The 22089-nt window shown below is 55.5% G+C and overlaps 2 protein-coding genes across 7 annotated transcripts in view; one reads left to right on the top strand and one right to left on the bottom strand.

The window, feature by feature from the left end:
- Nucleotides 1–973: 973 nt before the first annotated feature.
- Nucleotides 974–13979, bottom strand: PCID2 (PCI domain containing 2). Of its 4 annotated transcripts, none has more exons than XM_040991116.1 (14): nt 13894–13979; nt 13401–13490; nt 13045–13118; nt 12525–12590; nt 11782–11823; nt 10929–10983; nt 8685–8788; nt 6142–6217; nt 5524–5665; nt 3996–4096; nt 2455–2528; nt 2194–2319; nt 1646–1769; nt 974–1379 (listed from the first exon to the last, which is right to left on the bottom strand). In XM_040991116.1, exons 1-14 carry the CDS (start codon nt 13927–13929, stop codon nt 1290–1292), a joined length of 1200 nt encoding a protein of 399 aa, XP_040847050.1. In that variant the 5' UTR covers nt 13930–13979; the 3' UTR covers nt 974–1289. The 4 variants fall into 4 exon arrangements, with proteins under 4 accessions (XP_040847050.1, XP_040847053.1, XP_040847052.1 ...); XM_040991119.1 differs by lacking the exon at nt 13894–13979 and adding an exon at nt 13614–13784; XM_040991117.1 differs by having other exon boundaries at nt 1286–1379; nt 1642–1769.
- A 560-nt stretch (nt 13980–14539) lies between these two features.
- CUL4A (cullin 4A) overlaps nt 14540–22089 on the top strand; it is a 34442-nt gene continuing 26892 nt past the window's right edge. The window contains exons 1-2 of one of the 3 annotated variants that reach the window (XM_040991114.1): nt 14540–14725; nt 14813–14928. In XM_040991114.1, the coding sequence (XP_040847048.1) occupies nt 14590–14725; nt 14813–14928 (252 nt within the window). In that variant the 5' untranslated portion in view covers nt 14540–14589. The remainder of the gene's footprint in view (nt 14726–14812; nt 14929–22089) is intronic. The other 2 variants (XM_040991113.1, XM_040991112.1) reach the window with 2 other exon arrangements.

Genomic DNA, 22089 nt, shown 5'->3' with positions numbered 1-22089 from the left:
TCTCATACATGCCAATAGGCGATAGGCCAGTGTCCGGCATGGTCTACCCTTCCTTCTTGGCCTTATATGACCTGGTTGCAGCCCGGCCCACTCCACACCTGTTTTACGATGCACATTTGGGTGCTGCTGCCTTACCTGCCCAGACTGTTGTTGGTCCTTTACCAGTGAGTGATGGCAGGTTCCATGAATCACCACCCCAACTCGTAAGCTAACCAGCGGAACTTGTTATTTCCACAGGGTTGGGCCCATTCATCCCCTGCAGAATCTATCCCAGGACCTAGTTCCCTCGCATGCTGGTTGGTGTCATGACCCTTCCTAATGTGACCCATCCCCTGTTCCACACTCAGTCAGCTACTGGGATCTAGCCCTGCCAGACATGACCTTAGCCATAGCTTTGTGTGGGCTGGCGTGTGGCAGTCAGCGATGCTGTGCACTAACAGCCCATCTCAGGACTCCCATGTGGGCTGGTGAATCAGTCTGACCCAAACAGATCTTACAGATTCTCTCCTCCAAACCACCAGGTCTCAGTCCCTAAGCTTGCCAACAAGTTCAGTGACCCTGTTGCTGGGAGTCACACTGCATTCATCCCTCACCTACACTCACATTGGCCTTATCCATGGATGTCCCTAGGCAGCAATTATACACCCATAAACCCTAGAGTTTGCCACCGGGTGGCCAGCCGGCGGAGCCTTGCTTCACTTGGCACAATGGTCCCCCAAAAGTCCAGGACTGCTCACTGTGTGGTGATGGTGTCAATAGCCAGTGTCCCAAACATTGGGTCCGACCTGTCCTCTGTAGCTGCCACGCTGCTGAGGGCTCCTTTACCTGAGCCCCGCGGTTGAACACCCACCCCCAGGTTCCTCCTGGCACAAGGTGGTGGCTGCAGGGAGGGCGCAGTTTAAATTTAATGAATGTTTAAATTCAATAAACATATGTGCCCCGCAAAACCTATCTAATATGCCATTTGCGTGAATTCAGAACACTTTTTTCTTTTTAATAGAAATAACAAAAGGTCACAGAGCTCCTCTGTGAACAGCACTCACAGTAAGCGGGTGGCAGCTGTTCTGGTCCAAAGCCACAAGGAAGGCCAGGGAGCTTGCCAGTGCCTAGGTCTCTGGATGCCTCTATGGTTGGGGAGGAACCCACGGCCTTCCGAGGCTGGGGTGCTCCCAGCGACAGGCATCACAACTCGGCCATGCTGGAAACTTGGTCTCGGATTCCCTGGAGAAGCCTCTGTCCCTGCAGACGGCCAGCACTGAGGACGGCTCGGGAGGCAGGCTCTGGGACGCTCAGCACACAGTGGACAGTGGCGGGAACGGGTTCTGCTTGCTGACAACGAGTTTCTGATGCTGGTGCGAGATGTAGCCCTTAATATGACCCTGCAGGAGCAAAGAGGACCAGTGCCACTCTATATGTGTGACACCTCCCAGGTGCTCGTGCCTTCAAAGGTCATCAAGAACCACACACACCCCACGGCCTCCTGCTAATGCCAACACACTGCACCAATGCTCCAAATGCTAGGCTGGGTAGTGAGGACAGACATGCGTGCGTGTCACACTAAGCGGCAGTCAGGACACACACCCACCCACACGTGTCACACTGAGCAATAGTGAGGACAAAGAAGCACACACACACACACACACACCATGTATATCAAGTTGGCCAGGATGCACTGCACTTCATCGATGTCCACGTCATCCACCTGCATGAACTTCAAGGCAACCAGAAAGGCGTCCAGAGATAGCTGGTGTGTTCTGAGCAGCAGGTACCTGGGAGACAGCACGTGGGTGCTCAGGGGCCAGAGGACACTCACCCAGCAGGAAGGCAGCCTTGAGTGAGCCAATGTGCAGAGGACTGAGAGCAGGGCTGCTAGGTTACACTGTCGTCTCCCAATTCTTACAAGTGGCACATCTCACTCTATACCAGGTGGCAGCTGACGGACTCACTGCGCTGGACCTCACTTTGCTATTCGGCCCACAGCTGCATCAAGAGCCTGGCCCTGTGAGAAGGTCCTGGGGGAGGCCTCAGGCGACGGGGGAGCCAGAGAAAGGCGTGAACATTAACCTTCCTGGCAAGGGGTCAGGAGTCGGGAGACAAGCTCTGGGCAGTGAGTGCCAGCAGCTGGCAGGCACGCTGACCCGCCCCCTCGCAGCAGGACCACATCTGGCCACGGGAGCGCTGACTGATACTCACACTTTCTTAAAGAGGTTCCTGTAGGTGATGATCTTCAGCTTCTCAAGGATGAGGAAGATGCCACAGCGGATGAAGAAGGTCTCATGCTTGGCCAGCGCCTCATTCAGCAGGAGCAGGCTTCCTTCACTGGGGAGATGACACGGGTCACAGAAGAGCCCAGAGTGACGGAGCCCCACAGGTACCCCTTCCCGTGCAGTGTGTGCGTGACACGCAGCATCAGTCCACACTCTGCAGCCGCGGGGCGTGGGTGGAGCGCTGTACCTCACGGCTTTGGTGACTTCAGCGAACTGCATGAGGTGGTACTTCTTCAGAAGCTCGATGGTCGGCATATGCCCCTGAGACAGACACAATTTCCAGAATCAAAGCCACCTCCCTTTGCATAGCATTGTCTCAAGAAAATTTTCTTTGAAAAATTAAGTTTTAGAAACACAGTCTGATCCCTTAGCTGAGCAGAGATTACAGCCACTACAGGATTCCAGGGAGGAAGGAGGAGCACCGTGGTCTGGAAAACACTTTGTCAACAGCAGTGGCACCGCACGGCCTCCACATCCTGACCATCTCGACGGAGAGGCACCGCGGCCCCGCTCCCCACCATCCTGACGGAGAGGCAGCACATGACCCCCGCTCAGCACCATCCTGACGGAGAGGCAGCGCACGGCCCCCGCTCCCCACCATCCTGACGGAGAGGCAGCGCACGGCCCCCGCTCCCCACCATCCTGACGGAGAGGCAGCGCACAGCCCCCGCTCCCCACCATCCTGACGGAGAGGCACCGCACGGCCCCGCTCCCCACCATCCTGACGGAGAGGCAGCGCACGGCCCCCGCTCAGCACCATCCTGACGGAGAGGCAGCGCACGGCCCCCGCTCCCCACCATCCTGACGGAGAGGCAGCGCACGGCCCCCACCATCCTGATAAGGGCGGGATGGCAAGGATGGAGGGAATGCTTGAGGAAGCAGCAGACTTGGGAATTCTGGATGTTGTGCAGAAGACTCAGCTAGAAACTGGCCATCTCTTAAGTGGGCTCAGAAACTGGAGGGGCAGGCAAGCTGTTGCTACTTCAGTGTCAACCACATGTGTGCACTTGTTTTGAGAATTTCAAGAAAAGATCGAGTCATATGAGGATGTAATAGTTAATCAACTTCCCAGGAATCTGCAATTTCTTGTCAAGAATCAAAGTCAGATTTTGGTGACTAAATAAAACGCCAAAGTTGAGGCTGCAGCAGTGTTTCACTAACTTACTGATCCTAGCTGGGAATCTAGGGAGCCAGGGCAACGACACATGCCGGGTACAGGCAGAGGCTCCCAAAGACACGCCCTCCTGGGCGGCACCATGGGTTGAGTGACAAAGACCCACACACACAGCCACCATGGGTCAAGCTTAGGGACCCACACACGTGTCCGTCACCACTGAGTGCGGAAACCCACGCACGTGTCCGTCACAGGCTGAGAGTGGAGAACCACATGCGCCTCCATCACCACTGAGTGCAAGGACCCACACGCACATCTGTCACGGGCCAAGCGCGGGGCCCACACGTGTCTCCATGACACTGAGTGAGAGGACCCACACGTGTGTCCGTCACGGGCCGACTGCAGGGCCCACACGTGTGTCCGTCACAGGCCGAGCGTGGGGCCCACATGCGCCTCCATCACACTGAGCCCAGGGCCCACACACGTGTCCGTCATGGGCCGAGTATGGGGCCCACACGCGCATCCATCACACTTAGTACAGGGCCCACGTGTGTCTGTCACCACTGAGTGCGGGGCCCACACGCGTGTCCGTCACACTGAGTGCGAGGACTCACCAGCAGCATCTTGACTGGCAACAGGTAGATGAGAATCATCCTCTTGTTCTTCTGGCTCAAGCGGTGGCAGTGCTCAAAGGCGAAGGACAGGTACTCCTCAGCTGCGTGGAAGCCCGCAGTGAGCCAGCTGCGTCCAGCCGCCCTCCAGCCTCCCCAGCCCGCCCCGCAGTCCCCGTTCTGTCCTGACCATCACCCTGAGGGCCACAGCCTGGCTTCGATCCTGTTCAATTCCCAGGAGCAGGAGCTGTGGGGAGTCTACTGCACAGAGGAGACAGGACTCCTGCAAGCCCACGTGGCTCCATGACACGAAAGACCATTGTCCCTATCAGGCATCTCATTTATATACAAACACCTGTCCTGACAGTGGCATTAAAAAGCAGTCCAGTTCATACAAAACAGCTATCACCTTCATGGATTTGAAAATACAATGGTGATACTGGGCCTGGTGCGATAGCCTAGTGGCTAAGGCTTACATGCGCTGGTATCCCATATGGATGATAGTTCGTGTCGTGACAGCCCTTGCTTCCCATCCAGTTCCCTGCTTGTGGCCTGGGAAAGCAGCTGAGGACGGCCCAAAGCCTTGAGACCCTGCACCCTCATGGGAGACCTAGAAGAGGCTCTTGGCTTCAGAATGGCTCAGTTCCGGCCATTGCGGCCACTTGGGGAGTGAGTCAGTGGATGGAAGATCTTTCTGTCTTTTCTTCTTCGCTGTATATCTGACTTTCAAAAAAAAAAAAAAAAAAGAAGAAGAAGAATAAATCTTAAAAACAAAAAGTGCCTCCCCACTGTGCTCTTTCTGGTGGAGGGAGGCACAGCAGAGGCCTGGCCCGGCACCCAGCATGTCCGGCTGCAGGCCTGCTGAGGGAGCCGCCTTGGCCGCTGAAGTGCCGGCTGTTCCAAGCCCATGCTCAAGTGCATGGGTTCCAGTCCCGGCTCAGCTTCTGACCCAGCCTCCTGCTGGGGGCACCCCGGGAGGCAGCAGGGGCTGGGGGCCTGGATGGAGTTCCAGGCTGCAGCTAAGGGCTAGCCCCATCCCAGATGTGCAGGAACTTGGGGAGTGAACAAGTGTAAGGGAAATCTTTGTCCCCTTTCCTGCCCTTCATATAAAATAAAAATTTACATACACATTTTAAGTTTTAAAAGCAAAAAGAGTGGCCTCAGACTCTTGAGGGAGAGCATGGAATCCAGCACGGGTGCTGTACGTGTCAACCGCGGCTACTCTGAGAACCCACGGCCAGGAACATGGCACCAGGCCATGGTGCCCTTCTTCCCACTTCCCACACTGGCACTACCAGCATATGTGAGTGACGGGGTCAGACAGCAAAGGCGGCAGGCACGGTCACGTCCTGCTCGGATGGGGCCACATGCAGCCACTGCAGCTGCAAGTGACACCAAGGTGGATCTCAGGAAGCCAGCGCAGTGGACGGACCTCAGCAACGCTACCACTTCGAGAGCACAAAACAGATCACACGCACGTGCCCCGCCAAGACACGACCACCGCCGCCGTGTTCTCAGGGCTCAGGCCTACCTTGCTTGAAGTCGCTGTCGAACATGGCCTTGCGGCCCACGTAGTACTTGTAGGTGACCCTCTGGGCTGTGCTGTAGTCATCCTTCAGGTTTGAGCTGTCGATGGCTCTGATGAGGGGTTTGCACAGATGCAGTTTGTTGATCTACAAGGAACAGTAATGCACTCCACATACGCAGTAACAGCGAGAGCGGAGACACGACAGCCTGCAATCCCAGGCAGGAGCCCCGACATGAGAAGACACACCTCTTGCACCCCAAGACTCGGCACCTGACAGGAAACTGAACAAATGGCTGCCTGGTGCGCATGGCATGTGCCTGGTAGGTCCTGGCAGGAGCTGGCCACTCTGTCCCAGCTGTCTACCTGTGGTAGCCGCTGGTCACCGGCTGGCTGTGAGCCCACAGTACAGCTTCAGGGTCAAACTCCCCACAAAGGACGCTTGCCCTCCACACTGGGCAAGTCGCACCGCACAGCTACTGTCACAGCCCAAACTGCTGTGGACGGACGTGCGCAGGGCAGCTGTTAGGGCTGCGAGCACAGTCCCAGTGCCAGGAGGGTTGGCTAACAAACAACGCCTGGACCGGCACGGACAGTTTATCATGCACGCAGACAGAAGCATACCTTAAAGTAAATTTTAAATAACTGGTTCACCAAGAATAGCATTCCCCACTTCTTGGAGTCTTCTATACCAGCACGTCTGTGGGAAGACAACTGTTTTTAACATCACAGAAGAAATAACAATTTTATTTACAAATCAGAAAAGAAACTGCCTAAGGAAATTACTAATATGAAATAAAATCCCACAGCTCAAGTCATACTCATCAAATAAAACAATGTGAAAAAAAGTCTTCTCTATTAAGTAAAACTGAAAAGCCAGCTAAAGTGCGGACACACCCCATGTACAGATGCCAGGCCTTGCAATTGCCACTGCAGGGGCACTGGTGCAACACACAGGCACCTACTGGGTTGCGCCAGGCTCAAGGGGAGTCACAATAATGCATGCTGCCTCCGGGGCCAGGCTGGCACGGAGTTGTGGGCTCTCAGCTCAGCACACACTCTGCTGTGGCCTGAGGAGCCCACTGGATGGAGATTTCAGCTCAGAATAGAAGAGAAAGGAAAGTTCTCCAATGTTTGCAACTAACTCTGACATACATAGCAGGAGGAGTGCTCAACTGAGATAAGCTGGCGCACAAAAGGTACATGAAGATTCCACGGAACAAGAAGTGTGGCACGTGTGGGGAGGGGGGCACAGGGACAAGGGCACATGTGGACAAAGCTGGGGTGCAGGGACAAGGGCGCATGTGGGGAGAAGCTGGGGTGCAGGGACAAGGGCGCATGTGGGGAGAAGCTGGGGTGCAGGGACAAGGGTGATGCAGGCGGTAGTTGGGGTGCAGGGACTCCCTGCAGAATCCTTCCACCTCTGTAACCATGTGAAGCTTCCAGGAAGAAACAGCATCTCAGAGAACATGCAAGTCAGCTGTGTGCTCACACTCGGCCAAGGATTCTTCTGCATGAGAGAGGCCCATGGCTGCTGGCAGGTGGAGGGCCAGGCCTGCGGGGATGGTGAGGCCACTGCATGGCCATCCCACACAAGCACCACTTCAAGTCCCAGCTGCTCCACTTCTTTTCTTAGGATTTATTTTTATTAGAAAATTAGATATACAGAGAGGAGACAGGAAGATCTTCCGGCCGCTGATTCACTCCCCAAGTGGCCACAATGGCCAGAGCCGAGCCAATCTGAAACCAGAAGCCTCTTCCGGGTCTCCCAAGAGGTGCAGGGTCCCAAGGCTTTGGGCCGTCCTCAGCTGCTTTCCCAGGCCACAAGCAGGGAGTTGGATGGGAAGTGGGATCACTAGGATTAGAATCAGTGCCCATCTGGGATTCTGCACATGCAAGGTGAGGACTTTAGCCACTAGGCTATTGCGTTGGGCCCCAGCCGCTCCAATTCTGATCCAGCCTCCTGTTAACGCACCTGGAAAGCACCAGGTGATGGCCCACATGGGTGGTCACAACAAAACACCTGGCCCAGCCCTGGCTGCTGGAATTTGGGAAGTGAATCACACACTGAGTCACCTCTCGGGAGTGCAGGGAGGGAGAGGCCTGGGCCGCTGGGCCCCAGGGTGCCCCTCTTCAGATCAAGCCCGGCCGAGTGTGCAGACATCCTGGGTCAAGATCAGGGAAACGCAAAGTGGGTGTCAGGGCTTTTGCTCAGCTACTAACAAACGCAAACCAGATCCACATGACACACCCTGGGCAGAACGGGGCGAACGGACGGAGTTCAAGGAAAGCCAACAAGGCAGAGGCGAGGGAAGGAAAGAACAGACGGACACGCTGTGAGACACTGACAATAAAGTTGGGGGCAGTCCATGTCACAGTGCCCAGGGTGGACATCGGCCTCCGATTTCCAGCTACTGTGAACTGGGCAGGCAGCAGTGAGGGCCCCGCTGCCCACATGAGGGACACAGCTGGAGGGACTGGACCCGCCCACAGCCCTAGACACCTGCAGAGTAATTCTTAAAAATCTCTAATGAAAGTAACAACTTAAAAATCCAAGTCCCCGAATCATGAACCAAAGGTTTTAGCACAAGGACCGGAAGCCCTAACCCTAACCCAGCTGAGGGAAGGCCCCAGCAGGGAGAAACAGGGATCAGAGGAACCTATGCGCACACATTTATGCTAAAAGGCAGGGTGAGGGCGAGAGTGAGAGAAAGAAACTGTCAGTTCGCTTCTGGAAGGCTGCAACAGCTGTGCCTGGGCTCAGGAGCCAGGAGCTCCAGCAGGGCCCCGTGTGGGTGCTGGGTCCCACACCCTTGGGCCATCATTGCTGCGTTCCCGGGAGCTCCAGCAGGGAGCCGGGAGGAAGCAGATCTGCCAGGACTCAAACCAGCACTGTGTGGATGTGACTGTGGGTGCTGACCTACTGCACCCTGACGCTGGCCCCAGGAATGACACTCTGAACTGCTAATAGGGAACGGCCAAGCTCCAACGAGGCCAACAAGCAGAAGCAGAAGTAGCTGAGTGCTGGACACAGGACCTCAGGGCCAAGGCGACATCTCCACAGGCAACTTTACCCACACGGCTAACTGTGGCAGCACCAAGCCCTTTTCCCTTCCTCTTACTTCCTCCTTGACAGGCGCGTGCGCAGTCCTGGACGCTGTACTCACGTGTCACTGGCACAAACACGGAAGCAGCTCATCAACAGCTCGGCCGCCTTCTCCAGCATGTCCCCCACTTTGCTCTTCCCCTTCTTCACCAACTGCTGATCGGCCTGGCAGACAGAGACATCTGTGAAGCGGAACCAGGATGCCAACAAGAAACCAGCAGTGCTTGATGGCTGAGGCGTCTACGCAGTCTGCTCTTCCTACAGCCCGCCCACTGCTCTGCAACGCCAATGGTCCCGGACCCCGCATCGCTCTCGGAACTCCGGGGTCTGGACCCCGCATCGCTCTCGGAACTCCGGAGTCTGGCTCCCGCACTGCTCTCGGAACTACCCCCAACGACTCACTCAGGCTCTAACCTTGCAATCTCCCACAGACACGTGGTCAAGGCCCTCCAGATGGGGGCCAGAATGCAGCTCTGCCTGCAGTCCACCTGGGAGGCAGCAGCAGGCCCTGCCACTCACACAGGAGAACCAGGAGCAGCTCTGGGCTTCTGGCTTCGGCCTGGCCCAGTCCCAGCTGCCGCAGCCGTCTCAGAAAAGAACCAGCAGAAGGGCACAGGCTCGCTCTGCAACACATGTCCCTCATGACACAGCTGACGTCGTACGAATTTGTGCGCTCTCCATGCTGAGATGTGTGGAACACAGGGCAGCTTGTGGCAGCAGCTGAGCAGCAAGCAGAACCTGCCTTTTTCTTTTAAGATCTATTTATTTTTATACAGAGAAAGGAGAGACAAAGGGAGGTGTTCCACCTGCTGGTTCACTCCTAGGAGCTTCCTCTGGGTCTCCCAAGTGAGTGCATAGACCCAACGATCTGAGCCATCCTCGGCTGCTTTCCCAGGCAGTCCACAGTGGCAGGCAGTTACAGCCAGGGGCTCCAGACCAGTGCTGCCAGGCCCAGTGCCCATCCCTGAGTTCGGGTTTTCTTTAACATAATGAAGCACACTGCTGCATGGATCAGTGGTCAGACCATCCCCCATTGGTGCCGAGTGCTACTCCAGGGTGACCCTGGGAGGTGGGCTAGAGCAGTGGACAGGGTGACCCTGGAGGTGGGCTAGAGCAGTGGACAGGGCCTGTGTGCACAGACCTCATGAGAGCAGTCAGTGCTCCTGTACCAGTGAGGACAGAGCAAGGGCATCAGCTGGAAACTAGGCAGCAGGGTCCTCACTGGACACGGACCCTTCCAGAAAGTCCTCACTGCGTGCTCACCCTGCCAGAACAGCCCTACTGGACACAGACCCTGCCACAAAGGCCTCACTGCGTGCTCACCCTGCCAGAACAGTCCTACTGGACACACCCTGCCACAAAGGCCTCACTGCGTGCTCACCCTGCCAGAACAGCCCTACTGGACGAGGACCCTGCCAGAACAGCCCTACTGGACGAGGACCCTGCCAGAACAGGCCTACTGGACACTGACCCTGCCAGCAGTTGACACTGCACCGAGCCCCTAGAAACGTGAGTGCCAGCCGCCTGTGGGTGGCCTGGATGGACTGGGACAAACATGATGACCCTGGAGAAGCACTCCCATAGCAGTGGGGGCCAGGTCAGCTGGCCTCCTAGCAATGGCGAACAACCTCAATGCTGCTTGTCTGAGCTACAGCCCGACTTTGAGAAAACCATGTCTTGGCTTTTTGCATGGTATTGAACAAGAACCACCTACAATGATGGAGACAGCTATTAAAGTAATCTCCCGTTCCCATCTCCTCACCTACTTCAGTGTGACAGCATCGTGGAATGTGGCTGTGCTCAGAGCCACGAGTCACTGATGGCTCTGCACAGCAGACGTAGGGACAGGTGTGTGGCCCGGCAGGCCCAGGCAGACCACCTGCATCTTCCTGGGAGCACCCCGTCCACATGGGAGCCCGCACATGGGAGGTCCCCATCCCAGGGAGCGTCGCTCTCCCTTTGTGTTTCTCACATGAATAAGCTCAGCTCTTGGGGCTCTCTGACCTGGGCAGGAAACCTGTCCAGTTGGACTCTGCTCAGAATCAGGAGTCACCCACACTTTCAGAACTGTGAGGTCACTGATCCAGAAGGTTGACAAGGTCAGCTGTTCGACAGCACGTCTAGAACACTCACGCCTGAGCGTACCTCAGCTGCGCCCAGAACCTGTGTGGGGCAGCACTGCCCAGCTGGGGCAAGGCACCGAGTCCCAGTCAGCTACGGCGCCTGTGCTGGCGCTCCCCCCGCAGACACACCCTAACCCCAGCAGATCCCAGCCCAGAGCACGGTCACGGGGAACGGAACTCACATTATTGGCAAACACTCGGAGGTCAAGTGCTACTGCATACATGACAGGCAGAGCCCTACGGAGAAAAAGAAAGGCATGAAGCAGTCCGGGTTCAGCCCACTGCCGCTCTACGGCTGCTGTCAGCTGGCTGCAGCCCTGAGCGTCCTACTCCCAGCCTCTGCCCGGACCCTGGCCTACCCACGGTCACTCAGAATACCCCTTCCTCTGCATTAAGCAAACACCTGTTCAAACAGCTGTGGTTTGATAGTTTCCTTTACAGAGCTTGCAGTGTGATACACACAATGAGACACAGCTGTTTACATCTAGCTCTCCAAGCCGGACTTCTCCTGGGCAAGCTAGTCTTTACTTATAAATGGAAAAGGCTCTCGCTTACTGCAGCATAAAACTCACTTAGTTTGTCTATAGATTATAAAACAGAGAATTAGTTTGGCAGGGAATTTAAAATGACCCAATGAGTGGGGATCAAATCATGCCAAATGAATTACAGCTGGTCTACTTCTTTTACAAAGTATTTTTTTTTTTAAAGCAGGGATGGCATCGTAGCACAGGCAGTTAAGCCGTCACCTGCAGTGCTGGCTTCCCGTTCAAGCGCCGGCCAGAGCCTGGATGCTCTGACTGAGCCAGATCCCTGTTGAAGCTGGGAAGTAAACCAGCGGCTGGGTTTCTCTTCGTGTACATGCAGAAGTGCTCAGCTGGAAATAACAGTTCACACTGGACAGGCACCATTCCATTTCCATCGACTGTTACAACTGATATTAAGCACTACATTAAATGTAAAATGTTTGTATTTATAGCAAATTTTAACAGCTTTGCAAAAAAGAGCTGCCCAGCTGCTGCTGCCGCTCACACTCACCAGTTTTCTTCCTTGTGGGCCTGAAACGCTCGCAGGAACGACGTGGGGCGTTAAGGAAGCTCAGCACGGGCGGTGAGGGCAGAGGGAGAAAGGCTGACCTCCCCTCAACCCTGACCTCACGGCACCCGCGTGCTAAACACATTTACTGCAGACCCTTCCGCCAAAGACTCACGGAAATTTTTCCTGTTTTTAAATCAGCGTTGTCAAACTGAGTGGTTGAGACAAGGTATGTTTGCATGCTGCAGTAGCTGCAGTCCAAGGTGAACTGTCAGTGGCAGAATTCTGGGGTTCCCACACTGAGCTCTCCTGGGTTTATGTAAACAAGACAGTCCTTCAAAAGCAAACTGAAGTCTACACGCTGCTTGGGGCCTCGACTATCACACAACATTTAGTGACTCAAGTAAGAAGCAGGCTGGATAAAGGCCTTCAGGGATCATAATGAAGAAACCACGCGTGTCTGTTTTGTCCATGCATGCTGCACGGCAGACGTGTGACTTCATCAGCTGCTGTGGCTATGCTTAACGCTGAGAGACAACCAAACACACATGCCACCCCTCCTGCTGCCCAACACAACCAGAGAAGCTCAGCCAGCAAGACTGCAACACCCGAGCAGTGGACACCTCAGCAGCTAAGTAACCATGACTCCCTGCCTCTGAAGAGCTAGAAACTCCTCTTAACCCCCACAGATGAACAACAGCCGCCACAGTCTGTCCTGCTGCAGCCATCACGGACACCAAGGATATTGGACGATCACAGTCTGGCATTTGTAGGCCTCTATGAAGTCATGGTTTCCCACAGCATAAGTGCACCTGCAAAGGAAGCAGCCAATGCCAAGAACGGCCATGTCAGAAAGTATATCTGCACAGAGGGGACGCGGCAGGGCCCTCCACCCCGTCAGCAGCTGGCAAGGCTCCCAGGAGCCCAGTCCTCTGGCCTGCCCCCCACAGGAGGCGTTCAGAGCTCACGTGGCCGTAAGACACAAGGCTGAGCTGGAGACAGAGAGCAGGTGCCAAGTGTCAATGAAAGGTGTGCTGTGCACTTGCTGCTGCATATTTCCATGAGAAGGTCAGCCCATGGCTATGCTCTCCAATCACGACGGAAGTGCTGCTGGAGCACAGCAAGAACATCAACCCGGCACGGGACTGGACGAGGCTGTGCTACTTTCCAAGTGCATCACCCCAGCTTCAAGCCTGAGACAATGCACGATGCATTGCCCAACTTGGCCTCTGGCTCATCTGCTCTCTGCCCCTACCAACAGATTACCTGAGGTGAGCTGCAAACATTTCATCATACGGGGGCTCCAAGACTTGCTGACACTTCTCCTCTGGAGAAGCCATCTGATTGGAAACAAGAAGGCAAGGACGACATTAACAGACCTGGAAGGGTACGACACACGACTGACAAACCTCCTCAAAGTGACAGTTCACATTTTAGTAAAGTTCATCCAAGCACTATTTGCCAATATTTCTTTTCTTTATAGATCTATTTATTTACTTGAACAACAGAGTCACAAAGAAGCAGCAGAGAAAGAGGTCTTCAGTCGTGAAGTGCCTCGCAGAGCGACGGTGTGGCTTTTCTCCTGGGAGACAGGCTCCCCATGGGCCCCAACTCTCGCTTACCTGCAGCCGGGGGTTTGCGACGTGCGGGTGCTTGAAGGAGACCAGCTCTGCACAGGACGCCCCATCCCGAGTGTCGATCGCCTCGCACACCTGCAGCAAGCGGGGGAGAGACCAAGCTGTCTCCAGGGCAGGGCAGCACTCTGCCCACACCAGCCCCTTCGCCCGAGGGGTTCCCTAAGACCCCGACACCCAACGCTCTGCCTGGCCCCAGACCTGCGCTCCCCGCCTGCGGTGCCTCAGCACGATCCGCCACAACTCCCTCAGCCAGCTCGTCCACACGGCAGGCCCCAGAGACCCGGAGGGCGCTCTGCTCCGTGCCGCCCGCGGGATGCAGCGGACAGGCCCGGCCGGGGGACGCGGGGAGCCAGTCGGCAGGGAGGCGGGCCTGCGCGCCGGCTCACGCCCCGCACACGAAGACGCGCGGCCGCCACGGGCTGCGCCGGTGCCCACCTCACCCGGCCGGAGTCCGCCCTGGGCGCCCGGCGGCACCCACCTGCTGCAGGTACTGGTTGATCGTGATGTGCGCCATGGCCCCGCCGCCCCGAGCCGGGCCGCGCGTCACTTCCGCCCGCAGGTCCGTCCGCCAGCAGGCGCCCCCGACGCCGCCGGCCCGGCACGCGGGTTCCGGCCCTCGGCGCCGCGCTGGCCCGGGCCGCCGGGCGAGGCGGGCGGCGGGCTGTGGCGCCGCTCGCGGGCTCCGGCCCTCGGCGGTCTTCGAGAACGGCAGGCGCCTCGGCCCCGTCCCGGCTCGCGGCCGCCGCGCGGCCCGCCCTCGGCCCCCGGGCTCCAAGATGGCGGGCGGCCTCGCGCCCTCGCCTCGGCGCCCGGCCGGGCGGAGGGGCCCGCGCGCGCCCGCGGCCGTGAGCGCCGCGCGCCGCCCTGCCGGCCGCCCCGCCGCGCGCCCGCGAAGGCCGCCCCGCCGCGCGCGCCCCGGCCTGTGAGCGCCGCGTCCCGCGCCCGGCGGCGGCGGCGGCGGCGGCGGCGGCGGCGGCGGCGGCGGCGGCGGGAGGGGCGGGCCGGGCCGGCGGCGGTTGGGCTCCGGGGCGCGGGCGGGGCGGGGCGGGGCGGCCTCGGCGCAGGCCCGGACGGAGCGTCGGCAGCCGGAGCCGGGGCGGCCTGGGCCGGAGCCGGGCGCACGGAGGCGGCGCGGCGTGGCCGGGGCGGCTCGGGTCGGCGTCCGGCCGCGGCCATGGCGGACGAGGCCCCGCGCAAGGCCGGCGTCTCGGCCCTCGTGGGCCGCACCAACGGCCTCACCAAGCCCGCGGGCCTGGCCAAGCCGGGCGGCGCGGGCGGCTCCAGGAAGCTGGTCATCAAGAATTTCCGAGGTGCGGCCTGGCGGGCGCGGGAGGGCGGCGGGGGGCCCCGGCGCGGGCGCGGCCCGGGCCGCGCGCCTGACCCTGTGCTCTCCACAGACAGGCCGCAGCTGCCGGACAACTACACGCAGGACACGTGGCGCCAGCTGCACGAGGCCGTGCGGGCCATCCAGAGCAGCACGTCCATCCGCTACAACCTGGAGGAGCTGTACCAGGTGAGCGCCCGCGGCCCGCGCCCCGCGGCACGGCCTCGGCCCCGTGCCTTGTCGTGACTGAGTCCTCGGTTACTTGACCCTGCACGGATCTGTTAGAAGGCCCGAGCCGGGAAAACTGTCTCTTTTCCTCAAGGCAGGAGAGCCCAGACAGCCCCCCAGGCTGAGTGAAGCACCTGCAGGAGTGAGGGCAGCGCCCGCATCCAGCATCCCCCGAGCGGAAACGGCACCCGATGAGGTGTGAGGCCCGAGTGGAAAATTTCCCCTTGAGCCCGGCAGGGAAGTCCCAGGCGGGCCGCAGGTGCACGCGTGTGGGGGATGTGAAACCAGCCCCTGCCGGTTTTGTTGTGGGGTAGCTGCCCCAGACATCACCTAGTGTTGTGTGTGTGTGTGTAAGCTCTTCCTGTCAGCATGTGTGTGTGAGTGCTTGTGTGTGAAAGTTGGAGCACTAATGTCTGTGTGTGTGTGAGTTCCTGTGTGAGAAAGCTGGAGCGCTGTTGTGTGTGTGTGTGTGTGTGTGTGAGTGCATGTGTGTGAAAGTTGGAGCACTGCTGTCTTTGTGTGTGTGTGTGTCAGTGTGTGTGTGAGTTCCTGTGTGAGAAAGCTGGAGCGCTGCTGTGTGTGTGTGTGAGTGCATGTGTGTGAAAGTCGGAGCACTGCTGTCTTTGTGTCTGTGTGTGTGTGTGTGTGTGTGTGTCAGTGTGTGTGTGAGTTCCTGTGTGAGAAAGCTGGAGCGCTGCTGTGTGTGTGTGTGTGTGTGAGTGCATGTGTGTGAAAGTCGGAGCACTGCTGTCTTTGTGTCTGTGTGTGTGTGTCAGTGTGTGTGTGAGTTCCTGTGTGAGAAAGCTGGAGCTTTGCTGTCTGTGTGTCTGTGTGTGTGTGTGAGTGCATGTGTGTGAAAGTCGGAGCACTGCTGTCTTTGTGTGTGTGTGTGTGTGTGTCAGTGTGTGTGAGTTCCTGTGTGAGAAAGCTGGAGCGCTGCTGTGTGTGTGTGTGTGTGTGTGAGTGCATGTGTGTGAAAGTTGGAGCACTGCTGTCTTTGTGTCTGTGTGTGTATGTGTGTGCGTGTGTGTGTGTGTCAGTGTGTGTGAGTTCCTGTGTGAGAAAGCTGGAGCGTTGCTGTCTGTGTGTGTGTGTGTGAGTGCATGTGTGTGAAAGTTGGAGCACTGCTGTCTTTGTGTGTGTGTGTGTGTGTGTATATCAGTGTGTGTGTGAGTTCCTGTGTGAGGAAGCTGGAGCGCTGCTGTGTGTGTGTGTGAGTGCATGTGTGTGAAAGTCGGAGCACTGCTGTCTTTGTGTCTGTGTGTGTGTGTGTGTGTCAGTGTGTGTGTGAGTTCCTGTGTGAGAAAGCTGGAGCGCTGCTGTGTGTGTGTGTGTGTGTGTGTGTGTGTGTGAGTGCATGTGTGTGAAAGTCGGAGCACTGCTGTCTTTGTGTGTGTGTGTGTGTGTGTCAGTGTGTGTGAGTTCCTGTGTGAGAAAGCTGGAGCGCTGCTGTGTGTGTGTGTGTGTGTGAGTGCATGTGTGTGAAAGTTGGAGCACTGCTGTCTTTGTGTGTGTGTGTGTGTGTATATCAGTGTGTGTGTGAGTTCCTGTGTGAGGAAGCTGGAGCGCTGCTGTGTGTGTGTGTGAGTGCATGTGTGTGAAAGTCGGAGCACTGCTGTCTTTGTGTCTGTGTGTGTGTGTGTGTGTCAGTGTGTGTGTGAGTTCCTGTGTGAGAAAGCTGGAGCGCTGCTGTGTGTGTGTGTGTGTGTGTGTGTGTGAGTGCATGTGTGTGAAAGTCGGAGCACTGCTGTCTTTGTGTGTGTGTGTGTGTGTGTCAGTGTGTGTGAGTTCCTGTGTGAGAAAGCTGGAGCGCTGCTGTGTGTGTGTGTGTGTGTGTGTGAGTGCATGTGTGTGAAAGTTGGAGCACTGCTGTCTTTGTGTCTGTGTGTGTATGTGTGTGCGTGTGTGTGTCAGTGTGTGTGAGTTCCTGTGTGAGAAAGCTGGAGCGTTGCTGTCTGTGTGTGTGTGTGTGAATGCATGTGTGTGAAAGTTGGAGCACTGCTGTCTTTGTGTGTGTGTGTGTGTGTATATCAGTGTGTGTGTGAGTTCCTGTGTGAGGAAGCTGGAGCGCTGCTGTCAGTGTGTCTGTGTGTGTGAGTGCATGTGTGTGAAAGTTGGAGCACTGCTGTCTTTGTGTCTGTGTGTGTATGTGTGTGCGTGTGTGTGTGTCAGTGTGTGTGAGTTCCTGTGTGAGAAAGCTGGAGCGTTGCTGTCTGTGTGTGTGTGTGTGAGTGCATGTGTGTGAAAGTTGGAGCACTGCTGTCTTTGTGTGTGTGTGTGTGTGTATATCAGTGTGTGTGTGAGTTCCTGTGTGAGAAAGCCTGAGCATTGCTGTCAGTGTGTGTGTGTGAGTACATGTGTGAGAAAGCCTGAGCACTGCTGTCAGTGTGTGTGTCAGTGTGAGTACATGTGTGAGAAAGCCTGAGCATTGCTGTCAGTGTGTGTGTGAGTACATGTGTGAAAGCCTGAGCACTGCTGTCAGTGTGTGTGTGTGAGTACATGTGAGTGAAAGCCTAAGCACTGCTGTCAGTGTGTGTGTGTATGTCAGTGTGAGAGCATGTGTGAAAGCCTGAGCATTGCTGTCAGTGTGTGTGTCGGTGTGAGTACATGTGTGAAAGCCTGAGCACTGCTGTCAGTGTGTGTGTGTGAGTACATGTGTGAGAAAGCCTGAGCACTGCTGTCAGTGTGTGTGTGTGAGTACATGTGTGAGAAAGCCTGAGCATTGCTGTCAGTGTGTGTGTCGGTGTGAGTACATGTGTGAGAAAGCCTGAGCATTGCTGTCAGTGTGTGTGTCGGTGTGAGTACATGTGTGAGAAAGCCTGAGCATTGCTGTCAGTGTGTGTGTCAGTGTGAGTACATGTGTGAAAGCCTGAGCACTGCTCTCAGTGTGCCTCTCGGGGCCTGGGTGAGCATGGACGGTCGGCTGTGGTTTTCATCTCTACACGCATAGTGTGTGTATAGGGCTCACCTCAACAAACTTTCCCCAGTGTGTGCAGTGAGGCTTCTGAGACCACTTTGTCATGTGCCCCAGAGTTTGCCCTTTCTAGAATTTCACACAAATGGAATCATGCGTTTTGCACATCTGATTTTTGGGTTTTTTAGTGTGTGTGTGTGCGCGCACGCGCGCGTGCTAAGGACAGGAAAAAAACTTCCTTGTTTTATTTGAAAGGGAGGAGAGGGACAGAGGAAGAGATCTTCCATGTGCTGGTTCACTCCCCAAAGGCCACAACTCCGAGGGCTGGGCCAGGCGAAAGCCAGGAGCCAGGATTCCCACGTAGGTAGCAAGAACCCACTCCTTGAAGTGTCCTGTGCTTCCTTCCTGGGTGCACGTTAGCCAGAAGCTGAAATTCCTTTTTTTTTTTTTTTAAGATTTATTTATTTTTATTGGAAACTCAGATATACAGAGAAGAGGAGAGACAAGGAGGAAGATCTTCTGTCCGATGATTCACTCCCCAAGTGAGCACAACAGCTGGCGTTGTGCTGATTCGAAGCCAGGAGCCAGGAACTTCCTCCGGGTCTCCCACGGGAGTGCAAGGTCCCAAGGCTTTGGGCCGTCCTCCACTGCTTTCCCAGGCCACAAGCAGGGAGCTGGATGGGAAGTGAAGCTGCTGGGATTAGAATCAGTGCCCATATGGGATCCCAGTGCGTTCAGGGCAAGGACTTTAGCTGCTAGGCTATGGCGCCGGGCCCCAGAAGCTGAAATTCTAAGTGGAGCCCAAGCTCAGACCCAAGATTCTGGTATGGAATTGGAGCTCACAGGTCACAAGTTCTCCGTAGCACCAGGTGCACACTCCAGGAGGTTGATTTGGAAACTCATGACACTGTGTCACAGTATCTCCTCTCTTCCTCCTGTCTTCCTCTCTCTTCCCCTCTCCTCTCCACATTTGCAGAGTTATTTGAAAGGTAGACCCATAGATAGGGAGAAACAGAAAGAGACCTTGGCACTGCTGGTTCATTCCTCAGAGAGTTGGGCTGGGCCAGAGCCGAGACCATGGAGCTGCACGCAGGTCTCCCGTGGGTGGCAAAGGCCCAAGTGCTTGGGCGTCTTCCGCTGCTTTCCCAGGCATGCTCTTAGCAGGGAGCTGGGTCAGAAGTGAAGCAGCTGGGACTCCAGCCACTGGGCCAGCAGTTTGTTTCTTTGTGTTATTGCCCCGTGTGGGTGTACTGATTGTCTTGTCCAGTCACCAGCTCATGGGCATTTGGGCTGTGAATGAAGTTGTTACAAAGGTTAGTAAGTCTTTATGTAAACATAGTCTCCTTCCTGGGTTTGTGTGGAAAAGTGCACGTTTAACTTTACAAAAACTTGCCTGCTTTTCCAAGTGGCAGCTCCGTTTCTGCTAGCAGTGTGTGAGTTCTTTGTAGCATTGGCTGGTCTTGCTGATTTCTGCTGCTCTAAGTGTGTGGGGGGATCTCTCTGTGGCTTTAATTTGCATTTCCCTAGCAACGCTAAGTGTCTGTGTTCAATTGCTGTTGGAATTTTCTCAATGAAGTGTCTATTTAGATCTTTGACCTGTTTCTTACTGAGTTTATTTTCTGTTATTGAGTGTGTAACCTTATTACAGATTTTGAGTGAGTGTTTTTTTTCAGGAATTGGTCTGCAGTGATTTTGCCCAGTCTGTGGCTTGTAGTTTGATTATCTTAAGTATGATCTTTGAAGAGCAGTGGCTTAAGTTTTGAAATCAGGTGGGTCAGGTTTTCTTTTCTGGATGAAATGTCACAAACATTTCTTCTCTATGCCTTCTAGACATGTGAGAGTCTAGGTTTCCATTCCAGGCCGTGGTCTTTGTTGAGTGAGTTTGGATGTGCTTTGTGAAGTGGAAGTACAAATGCCACGTTTTCCTTCTAAGTGTCCAGTTCTTGCTACTTCTGAGTGCCTGTTCCGTAGTCTCTGTCCGCTGTCCAGCGAGGAGAAGGTGTTAATCATGGAACTGGCGGATTGGCCCTCCAGTGGGGCCCTGGTCCCATTTGTTTTTCCTGTTGTGGGTTCTTTGTATTTCTGCGTTAATCTGTTAATTTCTACAAGAAAGCCTGCTATGGTTTTTATCATGCCTTTGTGGAATCTGGATCCGTATGAGAGAATTGATATCCTGGCACTGTGATGTCCACTGAGCAGTCCCAGGGGGTAGCTCTCATTTCTCTTAGCAGTATGCTTTCTGTGTCATTTGTCTTCAGGCATCTCGTGGTTTTGAAGGTGTTTTGTACATTGATCTGGACCATGTTGCTGATCTCAACTTATTTCTAGACTTTTTAGAGATTTATGTGTTTGCTAGGCAGTGTTACGGAGAGGAGAGGGGTCATCCATCTCTGGTTCACTCCCCAAAAGGCTCCGACAGGCAGGAGCTGGGAGCTTCATGCAGGTCTCTATGTGATGCAGGGGCCCAAGGCTTTACGCCATCCTCTGCTGCTTTGCCATGCCATCAGCAGGGAGCTGGGTGGGAAGGGAGCAGCCGGGACTTGAAGTGGCACCTAAACAGGGTATTTACATTGCAGGTAGGAGCTTTACGCACTATACCACAAGGAGTTGGCCCCTTCTAGTCCTGGTTGGCTGAGGGTTTTTATAAGAAATACAACTTGTCAGATTCTTTCCCCACACCTGTTGAGGTTATAATATTTTTGTTTTAGTTCAAGAATTGTGTTGGTGTCCAAGTGTTAAAGCGGTCTTGCTTCCCTGAGCAGGTGCCCGAGAGCCTGATGCCTTGTCTGTTTACGGGTTGCAGACTTGCTGCTTGTGCATCAGTGACCCTGAATGTTATCAGTGTGCTGTTTGCTCATTATTTGGATCTGGTTTTTAGATCAAAATCCTGCTGACTCCATGAGTTGCAAAATACTCCCTCTTCATTTTCTGGAAAGGTATCCTCGCTCCCTTCAGAGTAGGAGAGAATTCTACTGTGAAGCCATCATGGGACATTCAGACAGGACTTTGTGAGTGCCACAGGGTGTGCAGGCACTCCTGCTGCCAGTGCTGTGTCTCTGCGTCCATCGCTCAGCCCAATGACTGCTCAGCTGGTCTTGTCTGTTGTGTGTCATACCTCCGATGTGGCTTGAATCAGACAGGTTTTTCTCAAAGGTTTTATTTCACTGCTCTGTGTGTCTGGTCATCTTTTTGGGTGAGTGTCAGATGGGAATGTTGACTTCTGTGTGCTGGATGTTTTTGTGTTCTTGCATTGTCTTTGCCCTGGAACGGGGCCCTTTGAGAGTTGTTGGATGGGTCTGGTGGGTGGGGCCAGAGTAGCATGCTGTTTAGGACCCTTGTGGCGGGACCTGCCTGAATCTGCTCTAGTGAAAAGATACGGTTCAGGTGTGAGAGTCACACTGTTTTCTTGAAGCCTTCTGGACGGTTCTTTCCCTGGCTGTGGCATATCCCTCTTGCCACGTGCTGGTCACTCTGCTGAGAGCACGAGGGCTGCCCAAGGCTCCACCCACCTCCAGGTCTCCCTGGCTGCAGACTCTCCTGGGCCCTAGCCCTGCCTCCTGGAGGCCCCATGCACAAAGCCACCCATGACTGCCTGTTCCCTCTCAGCATTCCAACCGTTCACAACCCTGCTCCTGGGTCACTTCAGTTGCAGGAGTCCCACCAAGTACCTGAACAATTTCATGGAATACTGTGTCTTAACAGCTAAGGGTTGTGTTGTATATGCATTTACATAATTGAAAGAGTTACAGAGAGCGAAGAGAGAGATCTTCAGCCATTGGTTTGTTTCCCAGGTGGCCACAATAGCCAGAGCTGAGCCAGACCGAACTTTAGAGTCAAAACTGTCTTCCAGATTTCCTATGTGGGTGGCAGAGTCCCAAACACATGGACCCTTTTCCTCTGCTTTCCCAGGCCATCAGCAGGAGGCTGGATTGCAAATGGGGCAACCAGGACATGAACCAGTACCCATATGGGATGCCAGCATCACAAGCAATAGCTTTACTTGCTGTATTATAGTGCCAGACACCAGTATGGGGTGAGAAGTGGATGGCCACTGGGCAGGACAGGACAGGTGGCCCTGTGTGGCTGCAGGAGCCTGGTAAAAATACCCTGAGAGGTGTCGTGCTGTGTCTCAGTGTGTCCTGGAGGGCTCTGTCAGTTACAGTGCCCTGCTGGGTGTTAACAGTTGGTGAGAGGGAGATGCAGGGGCT

The sequence above is a fragment of the Ochotona curzoniae genome, unplaced genomic scaffold (genome assembly GCF_017591425.1).
Source record: "Ochotona curzoniae isolate NIBS_2020 unplaced genomic scaffold, NIBS_Ocur_1.0 contig_64, whole genome shotgun sequence".
Taxonomy (NCBI): domain Eukaryota; kingdom Metazoa; phylum Chordata; class Mammalia; order Lagomorpha; family Ochotonidae; genus Ochotona; species Ochotona curzoniae.
The sequence above is the reverse complement of the archived record's forward strand: the minus strand, read 5'-3'. Positions and strand labels throughout refer to the sequence as shown.